This window comes from Lepidochelys olivacea, assembly GCF_965140295.1.
Source record: "Lepidochelys olivacea isolate rLepOli2 genome assembly, chromosome: 14".
NCBI lineage: Eukaryota > Metazoa > Chordata > Testudines > Cheloniidae > Lepidochelys > Lepidochelys olivacea.
Window position 1 is genome coordinate 15,495,728 of NC_140424.1, and position 18,166 is coordinate 15,513,893.

At 43.5% G+C, this 18,166-nt stretch overlaps 2 protein-coding genes and 1 long non-coding RNA gene across 8 annotated transcripts in view; 2 read left to right on the top strand and 1 right to left on the bottom strand.

Moving 5' to 3' along the window:
* SMIM5 (small integral membrane protein 5) overlaps nt 1-1,760 on the top strand; it is a 38,741-nt gene extending 36,981 nt beyond the window's left edge. For all 3 annotated transcript variants that reach the window (XM_084646566.1, XM_084646565.1, XM_084646567.1), the window contains one exon: nt 431-1,760. In XM_084646566.1, the coding sequence (XP_084502692.1) occupies nt 431-549 (119 nt within the window). In that variant the 3' untranslated portion in view covers nt 550-1,760. The remainder of the gene's footprint in view (nt 1-430) is intronic.
* The window catches only part of RECQL5 (RecQ like helicase 5), a 59,322-nt gene that overhangs the window by 35,144 nt on the left and 6,012 nt on the right, over nt 1-18,166 (bottom strand). For all 4 annotated transcript variants that reach the window (XM_084646558.1, XM_084646557.1, XM_084646556.1 and 1 more), the window contains 4 exons: nt 17,034-17,139; nt 16,426-16,537; nt 12,320-12,482; nt 11,274-11,356 (listed from right to left, as the gene is read on the bottom strand). In XM_084646558.1, coding sequence (XP_084502684.1) covers nt 11,274-11,356; nt 12,320-12,482; nt 16,426-16,537; nt 17,034-17,139 — 464 coding nt within the window. The remainder of the gene's footprint in view (nt 1-11,273; nt 11,357-12,319; nt 12,483-16,425; nt 16,538-17,033; nt 17,140-18,166) is intronic.
* Nucleotides 5,995-8,432, top strand: LOC311530150. Its single transcript, XR_014713944.1, has 2 exons — nt 5,995-6,102; nt 7,712-8,432. It is a non-coding gene; the product is annotated as an uncharacterized lncRNA (long non-coding RNA).

The following is an 18,166-nucleotide window of genomic DNA, read 5'->3' on the forward strand; positions in this document are numbered from 1 at the left end:
TAAAGCCACACAGCACTACACAACTGATGCATTTCACTCCAGAGGAGGCTGTACTGAGAGGGGTGGAGGGATTCCCATTTGGCCTGATACCCCAGGCCTTATGAGTATATAACTTCCAGTAATGGCAGTGCGAATTTTTCATGTGCAATTACTGCATCAGTCTATTTTGAGATCCTTTGGAATTAAATGTGCTGTATAATGTAATTATAAATGTTATTCTATAGCTTTAAGGTTATTCGCTCATGTATTGATAAGCCAATGTTGTTGGGTTTTTTGCCACAAAGTACTATCTCCACCTGCCCAGAAATAAATCCAACATTTACAGCAGAGCTTCCAGGAAACTTTGCCTCTTCAAGGCACCGCAAAGTCAGTGTGTTTTTATTCCTGTAAGATCTTTTCAGAAGCCAATACTCTCCATTTCTCTCTCCAGTTACTGTGCTGTCACTGATGACCATAGCCTGCAGCTGTTGCTGTTATCGCTGCTGCTGCAACAGAGGCCCTGATCAGAGAGGCAGGAAGATCCAGATCCAGCCAACTGCTCATGTGTGAAATGCATCAGGAGAAGAAAGTGAAAGAGGACACAGGCAGCCACTGTGGCTGAATCACCTGGGAATGACACTCTCTACACTAACTCTCTGAACGGGCTGGTGGGAGTGAATGAGAATATGCTGCAGAGGAGGAAAGTGGATCATAAGATGGATTAGGTGGTTCTTCAATGATCGCTGCTTGGGTCTGTGATGTGGCGACATAGGTAACACTATTCTGACATCCTCGTCTCCTTGCCATAGACAGACACAAAAACAGACTTTTTTTCCCCAACGCGAACATTGCAGCTGGGCAAGAAGCAAATTCCAACAGGCTCCCTCTTTGCGAGCAAAGAGCTGCAAACCATGACAAAGACCACATGCAGACTGCCCCAGGGTTAGGAAGGTCCCCTGCTCTCTTGATAACTGACCTAATCCAGAGAGGTGGTGCTGGGCACCAGCAACTCCTACTGTCATCACTGGAGATGTCCATTACCAGCACCCCTCAGGATCAAGCCCAAAGTAAGTACGGCTTTTCGTTCCCTGTCCTACTGTCTTTAAAACCATGAGTAGTAGAGTACGTGAAATTTAACAGACATCCACTCAGAGCACAGCATGACATGGACTTTCAGCTGGTGCGTGAGCTCAGAGACTGGAAATACAGTTGGCATCAAATGCTCCCTGCTTTTATTTTCTCAGTGGTACAAAGACAAGAAAACTGCCAAAGAGGAAAACAATTAGACTATGTGCAATATCCATTGTATACTAAAGGATGAAGGCAAGAGGAGAAAACCTTAACACAAATTGTTTTGTTTGCTTGCCCTGCCGGTAATCATTTAAAAAAAAAAAAAAAAAAACCCTCTTTTTATTTAGATCCTTCTCTTCCGTGAAAAAATGTTGCTTTTTCTGCATATTGCAGGGTGAGTGTTCAGTACAGTGCACGGGGCACTGAAGCAGATGTACAAATCCCCATTATTATTCATGGGAGTGGCATGCCTAGCTCCCTGCACTAAAAAAGGCATGGGTGTAGTTTATATTAATGGCAGCAAATGTTTAAGATATATTTATACACACATGAATTTCAGAGAGCGAATATACAGTGAGGGCAGTGTTAATTCAGGATATACATGAAGCAGCTGAGAGATGGCATCATGACAAGTGGTGGAGCAAACTGGAGCCGAGCAAACTGTACCGCTAAAGTTAACAAGTGCAAATAAATACCTTTTCAACACCGCAGCCACTGTGTACATTTGGTTTATAGTCCAGTGACCTTCAAATGGAAGTTACACGTGTAGAAAGGCTGCAGAATTGGGCCCAACATTTGTAATTAAGGGTAGGAAAGGAGTAGAAAAACTACTCCCCTTTCTCAGTAATCCGTTAGTTAAAAGGGGTTTAATTTTTAAAACTGAAAGCAATTATGCCACAATATGAACTGATTACCTTTAAGAGAAATTAAAACAAGCTCACTTGGAGTTAAGAGTGTAAATAAAGCATCTTCTACTCGCATTTTGCATTTTTACTACTATGATTGAAACAGCCAAATGGACTACACATCTACAGTGCCAGAGTTCAGCTAAGGCGGTCTCAGTTACAAAGCTTTGAATATGGTGCTTTTTTAACACTTGCTGACACTTCTGCAGAAAGGGGCAAAGAAAAGAGGAAAAAATATTTAAAAGAATCCCTTAGCTAAATTACTAATATCGCCCTAGATTATTAACAACATCCTCTGTGTGTATATTTGTGTACACGTACACACAAAATCAACTAGTTTACTTTTCATCACTTGTGTTGTTTAGCTTTTTGTTGTTCTTCACTCAATTAGATTTGTCCATTTTGCATCCGAGTTCGTTCTCATACTTTGGAACAATTCTAGAAGCTGCCAACAATGCAGAGGAATGTTTAGATTAAGAAAAACCACCACCACAGCATTTCACTTGTGCAAAAATAAAGTGCACATTATTAATAGACAATGGGGATGGTTTGGTTTTTAAGAGAATTAAAAATGTGGGACCTAACTTGACAGAGGGCATTAAAAGTTAAAGAATAATAATAATGCTCCACTGCTATAAGCTAGCCACACACACAAAGAATAAAAGTTACATTTAGACTGAAGAAGTGCCCAGCCTTTCCATTTGGCTGCCACAATGTACATGGTAGAAGCAAAAGTTTGCATCTCCTAACAAAGGAATTGGGACAACTAAGCCCTGGTGTAGTATCAGTTTAATATAATAAACTTTCATACATCTGGTGCATCTTCCCACAGAGGATCTCCAAGTGTTTTACAGACGTTGGAGAGACAAGGCAGGTGAGGCAATATTTTTTACTGGACCAAATTTTGTTGGTGAAAGAGAGAAGCTTTCAAGCTTCACAGAGCTCTTCCTTAGGAAAAGGTAACCAGAATGTTACAACCAAATACAAGGTGGAACACGTTGTTAAGCATAAGGGATTAACACAAGTTGCAAGAAACCACTTAAAATGAAGTGACCAATTGCAATCTTTACAGTCATGGGACAAAGAAAGGTTACCGGTGTTTCTGATGAGATCATGGTTTTTAGTGTCTAGCAGAGTTATGAATTTAAGTTCCCAAGGTCATCTACTGAAGGTGTTGTACAGGTTTCCTTGGAGGACCATGGCTGATACGTCAGATATGGAGTGAACATTGTGAAAAGAGTTTGCCCACAGATAATAGGGTATTTTTATCCAATAGAAGATATTACCTCACCCACCTTGTCTGTCTCATATCCTGGGACCAACATGGCTACAACAACATTCCAGACATTAGGGAAGTAACCCTCACACTAGGTACCTCAGTGTGGTTATCCCTGAGGCACAGAGATGTTAATTGACTGCCCAACAGGAAACTTGATACATCTTCACTTATAAGGATAAGCTTGAGGATCTTTTCGTTTCTCATTAGCTAGAAACCTAGGCCTAGGTACATGTGACCAGTGAAATAGAACCTACTTCTTCCCTCCCCCAGCCAGGCACTGGCTGCTATGGAAATGAATAGGATCCTAGCAAGAAGCGTTTCACCATCATGGAGCTGCCTAGTGCTAATGCAGTCATGGTGGCTGTCACAAGGAGGACACTGCAGTGAGGAAACTCACCTGGAGTGACAGTGAGTACTGGGGGACTGCTACAAGCAAGCCCGTATTTACCAGCCCTTATCTACACGGGCACAGGAACAAGAGTAATGGCCAATAGGCTTAAAATACTGACCAAGAGCAGCAAGAGGAAGGCGCCCGCGTTATCTCCATCACCACATGTTCCTGAATTAGCAACAACTGGGAATAAAAAAAAAAAAGGGAGGGATAGAAAGAGAGCAACAGGGAATGTAAACACTCGCTAAAGACAGCCTAAAATCAAGATCATCTTTCAGAGCAGGGGAACGGGGTCCTACCAGTAGGTGGCCTGGACACCCCACCCCCATGAGGAGACAGCTACTGTGGGCTCAGTTCTGCAAAGGGCCGAGCGTGCTAGTTGCTCTTTAAAGCACATGAGCAGTCCTGTCAAAGTTAGTGGGATTACTTACATGCTTGAAATTCAGCAGCTGCTTAAGTACATGGCTAGGATGGGGTCTAAGTCCCAGGGCACAAAGAATTTCAGGTGACGCCGCAAATCCTAGTTCAACTCACTGAATTACTACAGTTTGATTGGCTAAACAACACTGGACCAACTCCACCTGCACACCACACATACATATTTCTAGTCTCTTGACTTAAAATAATCAACATAAAGTGGACGGGAGCAACAGGCAGATTTACCAGGCGCAGTATTGGATCTGGGGTAACTCCTTGCTCAGATACGAGGAGGGGATTTTTCTATTTTTTTTTTAAAGTCCAGCAAGCACAAGCAGAGAATAACACTTTCCAAACGCAGATGCTTTTGTAAAAGTGCAACAGATGGAGTTAGCATGGAAGCAAGAAGTACAAGATACAAGCGACAATTGCTTTAGTCTTCTACGATGCAGCTGTCAGTTTTCTAGTTATGCAATTTTCATTTTGGTAAAGTGGGGTGTGCTCACGTATATCTTACGTAAAAGCTTCTACTCACCAGAATTAACCCTCCCACTTTCGAGTGCAAAACTGACCTCAGATAATGCTACTTTTGATCAGCCTGTAGGATCTGACGGTGAGCAACAAGTTCACCTTTCCCACACACACACCTACCTCTTGAGCCCTCTACTTTAAGAAAGCCTCAAAGAGTCTACTTGATTATAGCTATCCCACAGCACAATTGCTCTGTAAGGGACTGCTCTGCCTGCACTGTTACAAATTGATCAAGTTACTGTTATGGAAGCATGGCCTTGTTTAACACACTTCTAAAAAGAGGGGAGTACGGCCTGGTGTACACTTAAAAATTAGATTGACTAGGGTTTTGAAGGGGGCAAAAAACACATTGTGTTGTTGTAGGAAGCACCCCCACACTATGGCGCTATAGTGGCACAGCTGCCATGCTCTAGCTGTGCCACTGTAGAGGCTGCATTGTAGGCATGCCCTTTGTTTCTAAACTGAGCTTGGGATACGGACTTCTGTACGCAAATCCGAGATTAGAGCCCAATTCCCTCCACCAAGAGTAAGGTTGCGAGCTACCCCCTGACCCAGCAGCTAGAGGAACTAGCAGGTCCTCTCAAGTATCAGTAAGGTTTTTTGTTGGAATGGATGCCTGCAGCAAGAGGCAGGCACGGAAAGAAGGAAAGAAAAGATGCTTGATTCAATCACAGCGTCCTGTGGAGACCATAATGCAAAAAGATCAGTGGGATGAATAATAGACAGGAAGGATTGCATTGTTTCCTATGAGAGTCCCACATCATATAAGTAAGACTTGCAGGACACTGAAATGTTCAAAAATATCCTTTGGAGTCAGCACAGCATCGAGTCAGGACATTGCATCATGATGGGATGACATACATGGCCAAATTCAGACCTCGTGCATGCATATGTAACTCAACTTCACACCAGGTCTGAACCTGATCCAATCAATTTGGCCCACGGTCAAGACAAACTTTTAAAGGCAGCAACTCTAGGTCTCTACCAAAGTGATGAATGTTTTACTCCTTTGGGGAACAGGTTCATATTGCCAACATACCCCTCCCACCCAAGCTCTCATGCTGGCTGGTGCTTGATGAAATAGATCAAGGAGTAACAGCAGTGAACAGGGGCCACAGCCTTTATTTAATCACAAGTCACACTGCTATCAAGGGCTGGACACATGATACCTACCATTTCCCTCCACTATCTTTCCAGCAGGATTACTCCAATTGAAACACGCACGCACGCACACACACAAATAAGGCTAGGAAGTGGTTGAGTCATGGGCAAACCAAGTCTCTGAACAGTACAATCAAACAAGCCACAGATAAGTCTCACCACCCTTCCAGAAAGTCTGCAGGGGACACACAAAACACTGCCACTGCTGTTAATAATTTACTAAAGTACAAACAGGCAGTTCCCACAGAGCCTCCCCGTTCCCATGCACACTGGAGAGGGACCTCTCAGCAGGCCAGGATCTTCTCCAGGACGTGCAGAGAAGGCACCAACAGCAGAAGGCACATACGCGACATCCATAGCAGCTTCAGGTACTAGTGGAACCATCCACAACTACTTCATTTCAGAGGAAAGATGGCAGGTTTGGGGTATCCAGTCAGATTGTATTTCTTCCCTTAGGCTTGGAGGAGACCTATTTTGAGGTTATCGATGCTGTCACTATTTTAGAGGGAGAGGGGACTGTCCCAGAGGGTCTGCATGCAGCCTTCTCAGGGGTGAACTATCCAGACAGGCCCTTTGTCACTACATATCTAACTGCAGAGTTATAAAGGGCCCTGTTAAAATTATTTGCTGTGATTCCAAAACCAAAACTTTATCGAAATACTTTGGCTGCTGGGGCAGAAGTAACAAACAGCAACTGGAGTCTGTTTCTGAGATTCTAGCGGGCACAGCTTTGTGAGGGTGAAATTAACTTCACAATGTCTAATCCCTTTCCTTTCGTGCAGTATTAAGGGCAGAAATGCAAGGGGAGAGGGCTAATACAGGTATAAGTAGACTGAAATAGTTTAGTGAGATGTTGTCTCCCACTCCTCCACTCTTTGCATTAGGTCAGCATAGCAGTCACTCTGATGGAAGGAGGAATAATCCATTCATTCTTTCATTTCTCACTGAGGAGTATAAAGCAGGAAAGCATAAAAGCTTCTTGCAAAGAGATGTCAGATGTTATTGAAAGGGTGTAACAGTATGGCTGTGAGCAAGGCAACGGGCAAGATGGCACTGAATGAGCAAGTGTGTAGAGCCTAGTGAGACTCCAGATTAAATTATGTCAATAAAAAGAAAACCTATTTTAGTTGCAGTTTAACATCATTAGTGAGAAAGTGTGTGCATGCGCACATGCATGTGTTATTGTTAAAGAAAGGTTAAGGTTTGGGTCGAAAACAGGGGGAAAAGCTAAGGGATTCAATGCTAAAACTAACACTGTGCATAACTACCCCTACAGAAAGAGAAATGTTTGCATGGTGTAGCTTGGCTGTTCTAATTCCTTATCTTTTTGTATTAAACGACAAGAGGGTTTAATCCCCCATTTGATAATGTGCCTGCAAAACAGATTGCTTTTGCTATCGGGGTACAAGAGCATACTTCCATGTCTGGTGTACTCCCATGACTTAAGAGCCTAACTTCTTATTTTAAAAGGGCCACATTCTCAACTGGTGTAAACCTGAGTATCTCAACTGACTTCAGTGGCGCTATCCTGAATTACCCCTGCTGAGGATCTGGTTCAAAGTGTCTTCTGCTCTGATAGACTTGCTGTGGTCATTGATTTTTATTATATTATTCCTTTTACATCCAGACTGTACAATCCTTACACTGAAGATTCTGACAAAGCTATGATTGTAGCTGCACTAGCAGACGCTGCTAAAATATTGGTAAAATAAAAACACTACTGGAAAAATTAATCCCTGAACAGAATTTTAATGGCAGAATTGTCTCTCTTCTCTGGCACAGACTACTAGACAGTTCTTTGGTGTTCTATATTCTGTTTATGTTCATGGGATTGGTTTCTCTAAAAAGTGACTACACCTTTTGAAAGAACAATGCAAGGAAGTGTTTAAAGAGTATGTGTATGCATATATCTGTTGAGGAAGTAGAGCAGGCAGACAAGCATCACACACTCATCTGGTTTCCCCACTCTAATTCCAGCACGGGCAGGCCAGCATGTCGCCCTCAACACAAGCAGCTTCCCCAGTTCTGGAAAATTTGAAGAGTTGCATTCTGACAGATGATTGGGCTCTTGTCGGACTAGTGGTGATTGGGTCATTCTGCACCGTCTTCATTGCCCTCCTCTTGTTTGCTGCCATCTTTGGCTGCTGCTCAGCTCCAAAGCATAAATCAAGTTGCATATAAACAGCAAGGACAAGAGCGGGCCATTTCAAGAATACCACAACCAGGCAAGAGTTATCCCACCCACCTACTGTTTCATCAGGTCAAAGGGAAGCTTCATCTTTTATCCTTCTTGTGTGGTTAATTCTTCACACACAGACTTGAGGCACTCACAATCTGTCAGCCTGTACATAAGACTGTGCCTGCAAGGGAGGCCTTCATGCTGTTGTGTACTCAATTACAAATCTTGACACACAATGCAATCTGAATTCAGGACCACATGACCAGCCAAACCTTACAGTCAAAATATTTGCTTGCCTGAACTTTTCCCTGACAAGGAAAATTACTGGGTTAAATCTTTGTAAATGACCACCTGCCATTCTGAAGGTGGAAGAGACCCTTGAGTAATCCCACCAAAGCAGCAGCCCTTCTTTTTTGACCCATATTCAGATGAGGAAGGAAACAGCCCCCAGATCAAAAAGCTCATCTCGACCCTTCTATGTGAAAAGCTTTTTAATTAAAAGAAATTGATTCAATCGTCCTTCTGCTCTGGTTACATAACAACCTAAAAGAACTTGTGTGCAAGACAATGCAAGTGTGTCTCTCTGCTCCTTTTGTTGTAAGTTAGGACCTCACAAGGTCAGGGTTTTTGTTGTTTTGGTTTTTGGAGGTTTGTTTGATTTTTAAGAAAGTGGGTAGAAAAACCTATTAGTTTAAAATGTAAAAAAACTGGATAACAGAAAAACATGATGTTCCTTTGAACAATCTCTTAATAAGGGTTGCCAGCTAGTAGGAAGTGACAACATGCAGCAGACAAACCCAAGGAGGGGCCCTGCAGTGACACCTGCGGTAAAGGTCACAGTAAGATTCTACCCTGGGATGAGATGGAGCATGACATTTCAGAGGGTAGTGGGGATGGGTGAAGTTAGGGAAGGGAAGATTTTGAGGGGGTTGGGGAAAAAAAAAGTGAGATTTATAACTGGAAGCTACTTTCAGCCTTAAAGATAGGAGTGGTCAGCATCCCCCTTCCCCGTTAAAGAAAGGGTGATTTTACTTTTAAATGCCCCCATGGAACAGAAGAAACACTATTTCTTTCTCCAGTAGTCTCAGCTAAAGAAAATCTATTTTCTCCAGGTAAAGTATTATTACATGGGTCTTTCACATACAAAGTTCGCTAGCACATACCCATTGCTTTACTGCTGCGGTGGAACAGCACCAGAGAGAGTCATCAGTGGAAATAACAGCTAGGCTCCTCTCACTATAGGGTGGGAGATGTAAGTCAAGATGAAGGAGCAATTACATGAACTTTAACTAACCCAAGTTCTGATATTAACACTTACCCTGGAAAGTCCTGCCATAACTACTGATGGCTTGTGCAAAATTAGTGGCAGTCTCAGTTCAGTTCCCAGTGCACAAGTGTCCATTGCAAACCAGCTGCAACCGAAACCCTTGCTTGTAATCTCAACAGAGAGATCACGGAGTAATCAGAGACGGAAGCTAAGCTATCTTCAACCCACAGCTATTAAAAAGGACTTCTCATTTCAACTGGCAACAGAAGCAACACAGAGGCAGCCAGCTGGCTACTCTAGGTACGACCTAAAGGCATGCAACAGCAGCTGAAGAAGATTGACTTAGCTGCATAAACTGACCAAAATATTAGAACATGGTGCCTCACAGCAGACACCTAGTGGAGTCACCTTCACTGCAACCAATGAAGCATTGTTTCGAGGGCATACCAATTATTCTGACATTTGGGCCAGACCTCAGGGCAACTGGTAAAAATCCTTCAGAATAACCTAACAGGTCTTGTTCTCTGTCAAAACACGACTGAAGGCAACACCCTCGCCAGGGCTCCCACAATGAGAAAATAAATATTCCCATTTCCACACTGAATCCTGGCAAAAACACCCTGGATGCAGAGCTGCACAATGAAAATGGATCCAAGGCTATATGTGGGAGGGAGGATATCATTTCCCAGTTTGTAAACATATACTGCTCTCTTATTGGCAAAATTAAGGTCTTGTTGTCTCAAACTAGTGGCACATAGCAATTTGTTACAATTACAGCCTTCTTGGATTTATAGTACACTATTTGTAATGTGTGTAGTGGTTACAAGTCTGCATTTAGGTTCCCCACTTTGGACATGTGTATGCCATGGGCTTGATCCTGAAAGGTGCTGAGCACCCTAAGCTCCTGTTGAGGACAACAGGAATTAGGGACACGTAGCATCTTGCAGCATGGAGCCCTTCTGAGTCAGAGGCAAACATTAAAACTAACTGCTTCTACACCAAGATGCTGGGCTTTAGATCACGCATTTCTTTACAGGAGAGATTTAACTAAGAAAAAGTCAAAAATAGACAACTGGAGGGTCCAATGTGAGTCAGAAAATAGGAAAAGTTGCACAACAAAAAGCTGCACAACGAAACACTGCCCATCCTCTTTGGTTTCTTTAGCAGAAAAATGCTGATGCTGCATGACAATTCCATGTGGTATCATGGGAGGATGTCATGGTCATACAGTAGCCCCTTCCCATAACCAGATAATCAGTATACAATGCTAGATGCCAGTTTCACACTCTGAGGTCTTGGTTGCAATGAGCAGCACATTGACAGGAGATGGAGAAAGATGAGATGCTCAGAACAGAGGAGAGATTACTCTGCATATGGTTACATAAGCCATTGAACCAGCCAGTCTCAAAGGCAGTGTGACTCAGATGCAGGGTAGGTGGCCTAAATCATCAGTAGAAATAGCCAACGCCTTGTGCAATCTAACACAAGGGCCCCTGATTTCTGCAATGCAGAATTCTGCAGCAAACTAGGAATTCTGGGTTAACTTCAAGTACACTTAAAAGTAGAGTGTTTTAAATGTGAAAATACTACTTTTGGCTATTTATTTTAATATTAAAGTCAATTTATTTTATGCGTCTCTCTGATTTTCAACATGCTGCAAATTTCTGAATTGGCAGCAAACAACCTTGTAGTTGTCATAGGGGACGTTGGAGGTTTTAACAGAGACAGTTAGTTGTGTATTTTGGTGCCTGGGAAAGCAGGTGGGCAGATGATGGGGTTTGTGAACGTAACATAAGAAGGGCCATTGATTTGACTTAGTGTGGCCAATCTAGCCCAGTACCCTGTGTTCCAGGAGTAACCACCAATTAAAAGGAAAGCAGGCAGTTCACACCTCATAGAACTACTATTTCTGATAGTAGTCCCAAGTCTATAGACAGCACGGCAACTATTACATTCGGTTCACGTTTTCCACCACAACTTTTTCCAAAGCATCACAGTTATGAATACACTGGCAATAACGATACCAAAGAGGGGAAAAGTAGATTAATTCATCCACCCCTCCCCCTATCAATGCATACAAGAGAGACACTTACCCCAGCTCTTCACAGAAGTTCACTATAGCATCAAAGGCCGTCAGCACAGCTTTATCGGATTCTTTCAAAGTGCCTCTTTTCTCCTGGGAATAATAAAAGACAATACTTAAAGTCGCCTTTGATGTAGCTATGGACAGATGCAGCACCTCTGCTGACAGCCAAATCTGACCATCTTTCCAGAACATAGCTGCAACCAGATCTATGCTCCACTTCTCCATCCCATGGTAGTACCGCAGCCAAGAGTGATACCACCTCCTCCGCCATGCCTCCAGACCTTCTGACAACACTGCAGCCAGGTCCAGCCACCTCTTCCCCAGCACTTCTGTCTCTTCCACTCTAAGCTGTGACACTGCTGCAGCCAGATCCAGCCACCTCTTCCCCAGCACTTCTGTCTCTTCCACTCTAAGCTGTGACACTGCTGCAGCCAGATCCAAGTCCAATGCCTCTATCCCCAGTCCTAGTAGCAGTAATGTGGCCAGCCTCTGGTGAAACTCTATTCTGCCTTGGGACAGTCTGAGGTAACCGCAAACAAGGGGCTGACGAGATCAGTGGTTCTCAACCAGGGGTATGCATACCCCTGGGGGTAGGCAGAGGTCTTCCAGGAAGTACATCAACTCCTCTAGATATTCGCCTAGTTTTACAACAGGCTATATAAAAAGCACTATCGAAGTCATACAAACTAAAATTTCATGCAGATGACTTGTTTATACTGGTCTATATACCGGGGGAGACTTGGACAGAGAAGGAGTTCTTCAGTGCAAGCCCTGAACCAGGCTAGGGCCTTGGCTTCAAGCACTACTAGTAAGCATTTGCCTGTTTAAAGGCACAGACAGCCAAATTCTGAGTTTAACTGTGTAAAGATGGATGCTGAGTTTGCAGCATAGACTGCCCTGATCCAAACAGGCTGCCACAATTTGTGAACCGAGGCAGGGAGCACCTATAGTGCCATGCATCGCGCAGAAAGTGGTGCTAGCCATGCCTGTGACATAGACAAAGAGCAAACCTAGTGTTAGTAGTGCTGTAGGAAGCTCTTCTGCAGATCCTACCTGGAGTTTAGAGAGCTCCTTCTTGATCAGGAAGGAGACTTGATCCCGGTCATTCCTAGAGTAATAGAGACGGCAACAGGACAGCTTCCCATCTCTCCCAGCCCTTCCAGACTCCTGGTAATATCCAGCCATTGACTTCGCAATATTCCAATGGGCAACAAATCTGCATGGGATAAGAGAATGGTAAGCATCAAGTTGAAGTCTTCTCTTCTCCCATCATTGTAAACAGAGATGTTCTCTACTGAGGCCAACAATAAAGTAGAAACAGAGCAGTAAGAGCAAGGACCTAGGAGGGAATGGAGCAAGGGATTCTTAACTGAGCATTCTTAAAACAGCAAGAGGCACCAAGGGAAGCTACAACAAAAGCCTAGTGTGTGCATGTCAAGGTTCCTCCCCCACTCTGAACTCTAGGGTACAGATGTGGGGACCTGCATGAAAAACCTCCTAAGCTTATCTTTACCAGCTTAGGTCAAAACTTCCCCAAGGTACAAAATATTACACCCGTTGTCCTTGGACTGGCCGCTACCACCACCAAACTAATACTGGTTACTGGGGAAGAGCTGTTTGGACGCGTCCTTCCCCCCAAAATACTTCCCAAAACCTTGCACCCCACTTCCTGGACAAGGTTTGGTAAAAAGCCTCACCAATTTGCCTAGGTGACTACAGACCCAGACCCTTGGATCTTAAGAACAATGAACAATCCTTCCAACACTTGCACCCCCCCTTTCCTGGGAAATGTTGGATAAAAAGCCTCACCAATTTGCATAGGTGACCACAGACCCAAACCCTTGGATCTGAGAACAATGAAAAAGCATTCAGTTTTTTACAAGAAGACTTTTAATAAAAAATAGAAGTAAATAGAAATAAAGAAATCCCCCCTGTAAAATCAGGATGGTAGATATCTTACAGGGTAATTAGATTCAAAAACATAGAGAACCCCTCTAGGCAAAACCTTAAGTTACAAAAAAGATACATAGGCAGAAATAGTTATTCTATTCAGCACAATTCTTTTCTCAGCCATTTAAAGAAATCATAATCTAACACATACCTAGCTAGATTACTTACTAAAAGTTCTAAGACTCCATTCCTGCTCTATCCCCGGTAAAAGACAACTACAGACAGACACAGACCCTTTGTTTCTCTCCCTCCTCCCAGCTTTTGAAAGTATCTTGTCTCCTCATTGGTCATTTTGGTCAGGTGCCAGCGAGGTTACCTTTAGCTTCTTAACCCTTTACAGGTGAGAGGAGCTTTCCCCTGGCCAGGAGGGATTTCAAAGGGGTTTACCCTTCCCTTTATATTTATGACAGTGCATGAACAAGAAGTCAGCGGGACACACCCAATGCGAATGAAGGAGAATAGGGATGGTGTATATACTATAAAAGCATAAAGATCTATAGCTGTGAAGGGGGAGAAAACAGTATTGATCTCCAAGAGTTTGGGTTCTTTTACTATAAAGTTGTGCATGTTACTATTATGCATTATTTACTTTTAGGATTTGCAATATGTTTTATGATAGTATCATTCATAGATTCTAAGGCCAGAAGGGACCACTGTGATCTAGTTTGACCTCCTGTATACACAGGCCATAAAACTTTCCCCAATTAAACTTCAGTTAGAAGCTTCTTTGCCTACAAGCTAGGCATATGGAGTTCTGGCTCACAAACTTCAACTGTACCGTCCCAATCATAATATGCCACCAGGAATCAAAGTATGAAGTGAGAGACTGCAGGAATCTAGTCGCTGGTTTTACTCCTTTAAACAAAAACACTCTGTCATTACAAGGATCAGCCAGGAGGCAGCAGAGCATAAAATTTCTTCCTTGCCTGTGTGTTTATGAGCGCCTCAAATACGCCATCTCCAGCAACAGTAAATAGCAGCAAACAGGGAGGGGCTGACAACAGCAGAGGAACCCTCCCTTCATTCATTTCCCTCAGGGGCCTCCTCCAGCACTTCCCAGGCATGATCTTATACCTGATGATGTGTGTACAATTCCCGTCCCAAGGACTTTGTTACTGCAGGGTTGAGGTTGATCGGCAGTACCACATACCCTTCTGGAATATCAAATGTGTCTATTCTTAAACCACTGAAAGCCAGGAAATAGTCAGTTCTGCCCAACAAACTTAACTCTGCACCAGGAGCTGGCAAGAGCCACTGGGGTTCTACTGTAAGTATGTTTAGCCCTTACAAGCAACACAGAATGACTAAATGTGCTGTTCTATGTGTTTTCTCATTCATCTGTATGCTCTCCCACTGCCCTCCATTGTGTTAGGGACTGGCATATTGACTGGTACAGGGATTCCCTGCTGCAGGTTGCTACAGCTCATAATACTGTACAAGGAGACTCCTCGTTTCTGTGCTGAATGATGTGGGTTGTACAAGTACAGGAGCACAACAGTCCATTCTGCCTTTGTAGCAATCTAGTAGCATCCATGACTATGCGTAGGAAGATGGTACATGTGTGAGCTAACCCATTCATCTCAATGGGGTCCTTCCCCATCTCCCAGTGTCTACCCCAGCCTCTGTTGTGAAATAATAATTTTTCAAGAAACTCTCTCTAAACATAGAATCATAGAAATGTAGGTCTGGAAGGGACTTCAAGAAGTTATCTAGTCCAGCCCGCTGGGTTTTAGAGCAATTTGTAAAATCAGCTCTTCATGGGGCAGACAAGACCTGTATCTGAGAAACTCCTTGACCAAGTTACCCCAATTTGCACTATTAACTCTACCCTGGGTCCTGATGTGGTACAGCAATATTGTGTGTGTGTGCGGGGGGGCGGAGGGGGGGGGGAGAGGGAAGTGTGGGTCAATAGTGCCCCACAGTTACACCATGATTTCCATTTTAACAGGGGTGGCAAGGGTACACAAAGTCTGTCTTTTAAGGGATGCTTTTTAAATGTTTATCATTGTTTGTTAAACTGCTGTAGAAAAATCAAGCTGTTATGAGGGGAATCCCATATGAGGTTTGCTATGACTGTTTTTAAAAGTATCAAATGACTAAAAATTTTCTAGTATCTGACATTTTCTTCAGACCTCTTTTACAGAAACTACAGCCCTCTGAGAGGTGATATGGATAGCTGTTACTTTTTGGTGTCTCTAGACTGGATAAATTATTGTAGAAAGATGAAATTTATTTACTGTGTTTATTTTTCATGACAAACACACATTACTGGTTTGATACCGTCATCTATCTGTGTCAACATCAAACCAGTTTTTAGACTAGAACTCTACTGTGGGTGCTTACACTGATGTCCAGCAGCCTCTTTGATCGTGCTGCCATTGTGTAAAGCCATCACTACCTGTTTTTCTTTGATCACACTCAGTCTTCAACTGTTCAGGACTTGAGTGAGCAGCATGATCAGGTTGCTGTATTGTTGTTGCCGACTAGAGACTTTTACCTTCCATTTATTTAATTAATGCTATTATGCATGAGGATTTTAGAGCACTCAGAAAAATCAGCTGTTAAACAGCAAGTCTCATCCTTACAAACGGGATGCTATTCCCCACAATAATGCCCAGACATAACTGCAAGAGAAGGCATTCTTCTTAATTTTCTGGTGACCTGCAAACAGGCATCTTTTGCATGTACCCCCCTATTTAAAAAAAACAACCCAAATGTTATGCTGGATAAAAAAGGTTCTGAAAAGATTTTTTTCTTTTTGTTTGTCCTTACCACATTTGTCTATTTGATGCCAGTCTCCAACCCTCCAAGGAAACCTCCGGCAAAACAAGGAACTCAAAACCTAATCTTGCAAAAGCACCTGTCAAGCCCCTTTATACCTCAAAAGCAGCAAAGGAGAGTACACTTTCTTTGTCTGTAGCAGGTCCCCTCAAGTCAGACCCCCAATGATCTGTTTTTAACACTGATATTCCATAACAAGTGAAAGCCCAACCTTTCCGTTCTCTGCAGCTTCTAAACAGAAACACCTCTCACACATTTATGAAGTTTGAATATGAATTCCTTCCTTCCCCATGCCCCCTTGTGGAGATCTGGTTTCTTCAAAGGGAGGGCTAGAAAAGCGTATCAAGTTATCTTGAGATTGCAGTTAGTATACGGGGGAGGGACCCTAAGGAGGACGTTTCCCCCACTATGCCCAAGCTCCTACACACCTGACATTAGCTTTGTCGACTCCCATTCCAAAACTGATGGTAGCAACAATAACAGGGACCTTCTCCTCCATCCACTCGTTCTGAATTGAAGTTCTGTCTGCTGCCTTCAGCCCTGGGGAAGGAAAAGGAGAGAAAGCAGGGAAATCAAAGAGAAAGAGTAGACACCCCACAGTTCCCAGCAATCTCGACCCACTCTCCTATGTATAAAAATGTGCTGGTCAAAGCCAAGTATATTACCCCCCACTTCAGACTTGCTCATCATCAAACAAAAGGACTTAATACTCCCCCAACCCTAAGAGGAAAATTCAGTTCCCCCTCAGGCAAAAGCCTGACTTGATAGGCCTGGCAGTATGTCCTGGAGAGCAGTACATTCTGAGTCTGCTGGACTGGCAGAAGGCACTGAGTTTCAGAGCCAAAGGAGCACCTTTCCACCCCACCCCGCTCAGATCAAGGGTCTGTCAACTCAAGCACCTGACCAAATCTCAGCAGCCACAGGATCACATGTAGAGAGTTGCTCCCTAAGGTAGCCCTGACCCAGATTATTAGAGAATGTGAAATTCTGCAGCCCTGACTGAGGGGCTGTACAATGTAGACACAATATCCAGTACCTGCATGATAGGCCTTGGCTTTCACTCCTCTGTAGCTCAGCTCAATAGCCAATTGGTCACAGACCTCTCTCATCCTGCAGTACACAATGCCACAGCCAGAGTATACCTACACAGAGCCAGAGAAGAGAAAATCCAGCAAGCCATCTAGGGGAAGATGGAAAAAGCTAACAGCCATTACTGCTGAGGGGACAGGGCTACAAAAGCTTAAGACTCTTCTCCTCCCTGTGTTGGCTCCCAGCAGCTGCAAACTATCCTTCGAGTTGTAAGAATTCCCAATGGGGTTGATAAACGAGCATGGAAGTAAACCAAGCAGGAAGCATGTCTATCTTAGGTACCGCTATGGTCCATCATTGTAGTATCTGAGCTCCTCACAATCTGTAATGGAGGCAGGGCAGTGCTATTATCCCCATTTTACACATGGAGAACTGAGGCACAGGGAGGCTAAGTGACTTGCCCAGGGTCACACAGGGAGAATTGAACCCAGTTCTTCTAAATCCTAGGCTAGTGCCCTAACCACTGCACAAACCTCTCTCTTTCACTTTTTGCTACAGACACACAACAAAACCAAACCAAAATGTGTGTGCATTTGTCAAGTGGGAGAAAACAAAATCAGCTGAGAAAGAAATGCTATTTTTACACTTCTAATATATTTTAATTTAAAATGGCCCATGTCTAAAGGCACCTTTGTTTGAATTAGATATAAATACAGCTCACCAAAATAAAAACCCAACAAGACCCAAAGATGATTAGAACTGGTACAGGAACCCACACCAACCCCCCATTCCCCCACCCTTAACCATAAGGGAAATAAAGCATCTGCTGAAACAACATGGACATGTGAAGGCTCACCAGGAAGGATGCCTGCCAATGATCTCTGGCACAGTGGGCCTGATCCTGTGAACTGATGAGCACTGGCAACTCTCATTGACTTCAGTAGGGAATGGAGAGTACTTTGCAGGACTGGACCCAATAAGCATTGAGACCATTCCTGAGTGCTACGCCCTCCAATGCGTTACCAGAGAAGTTCTCCATCAGATATGTACTGAAATGCTGTCCTGCCGTAATTCCCTGAACAGTCAGGATTATAGAGAGGGACAGGAGCACATCTGCAATGGCCAGTGTTCCCTACCACA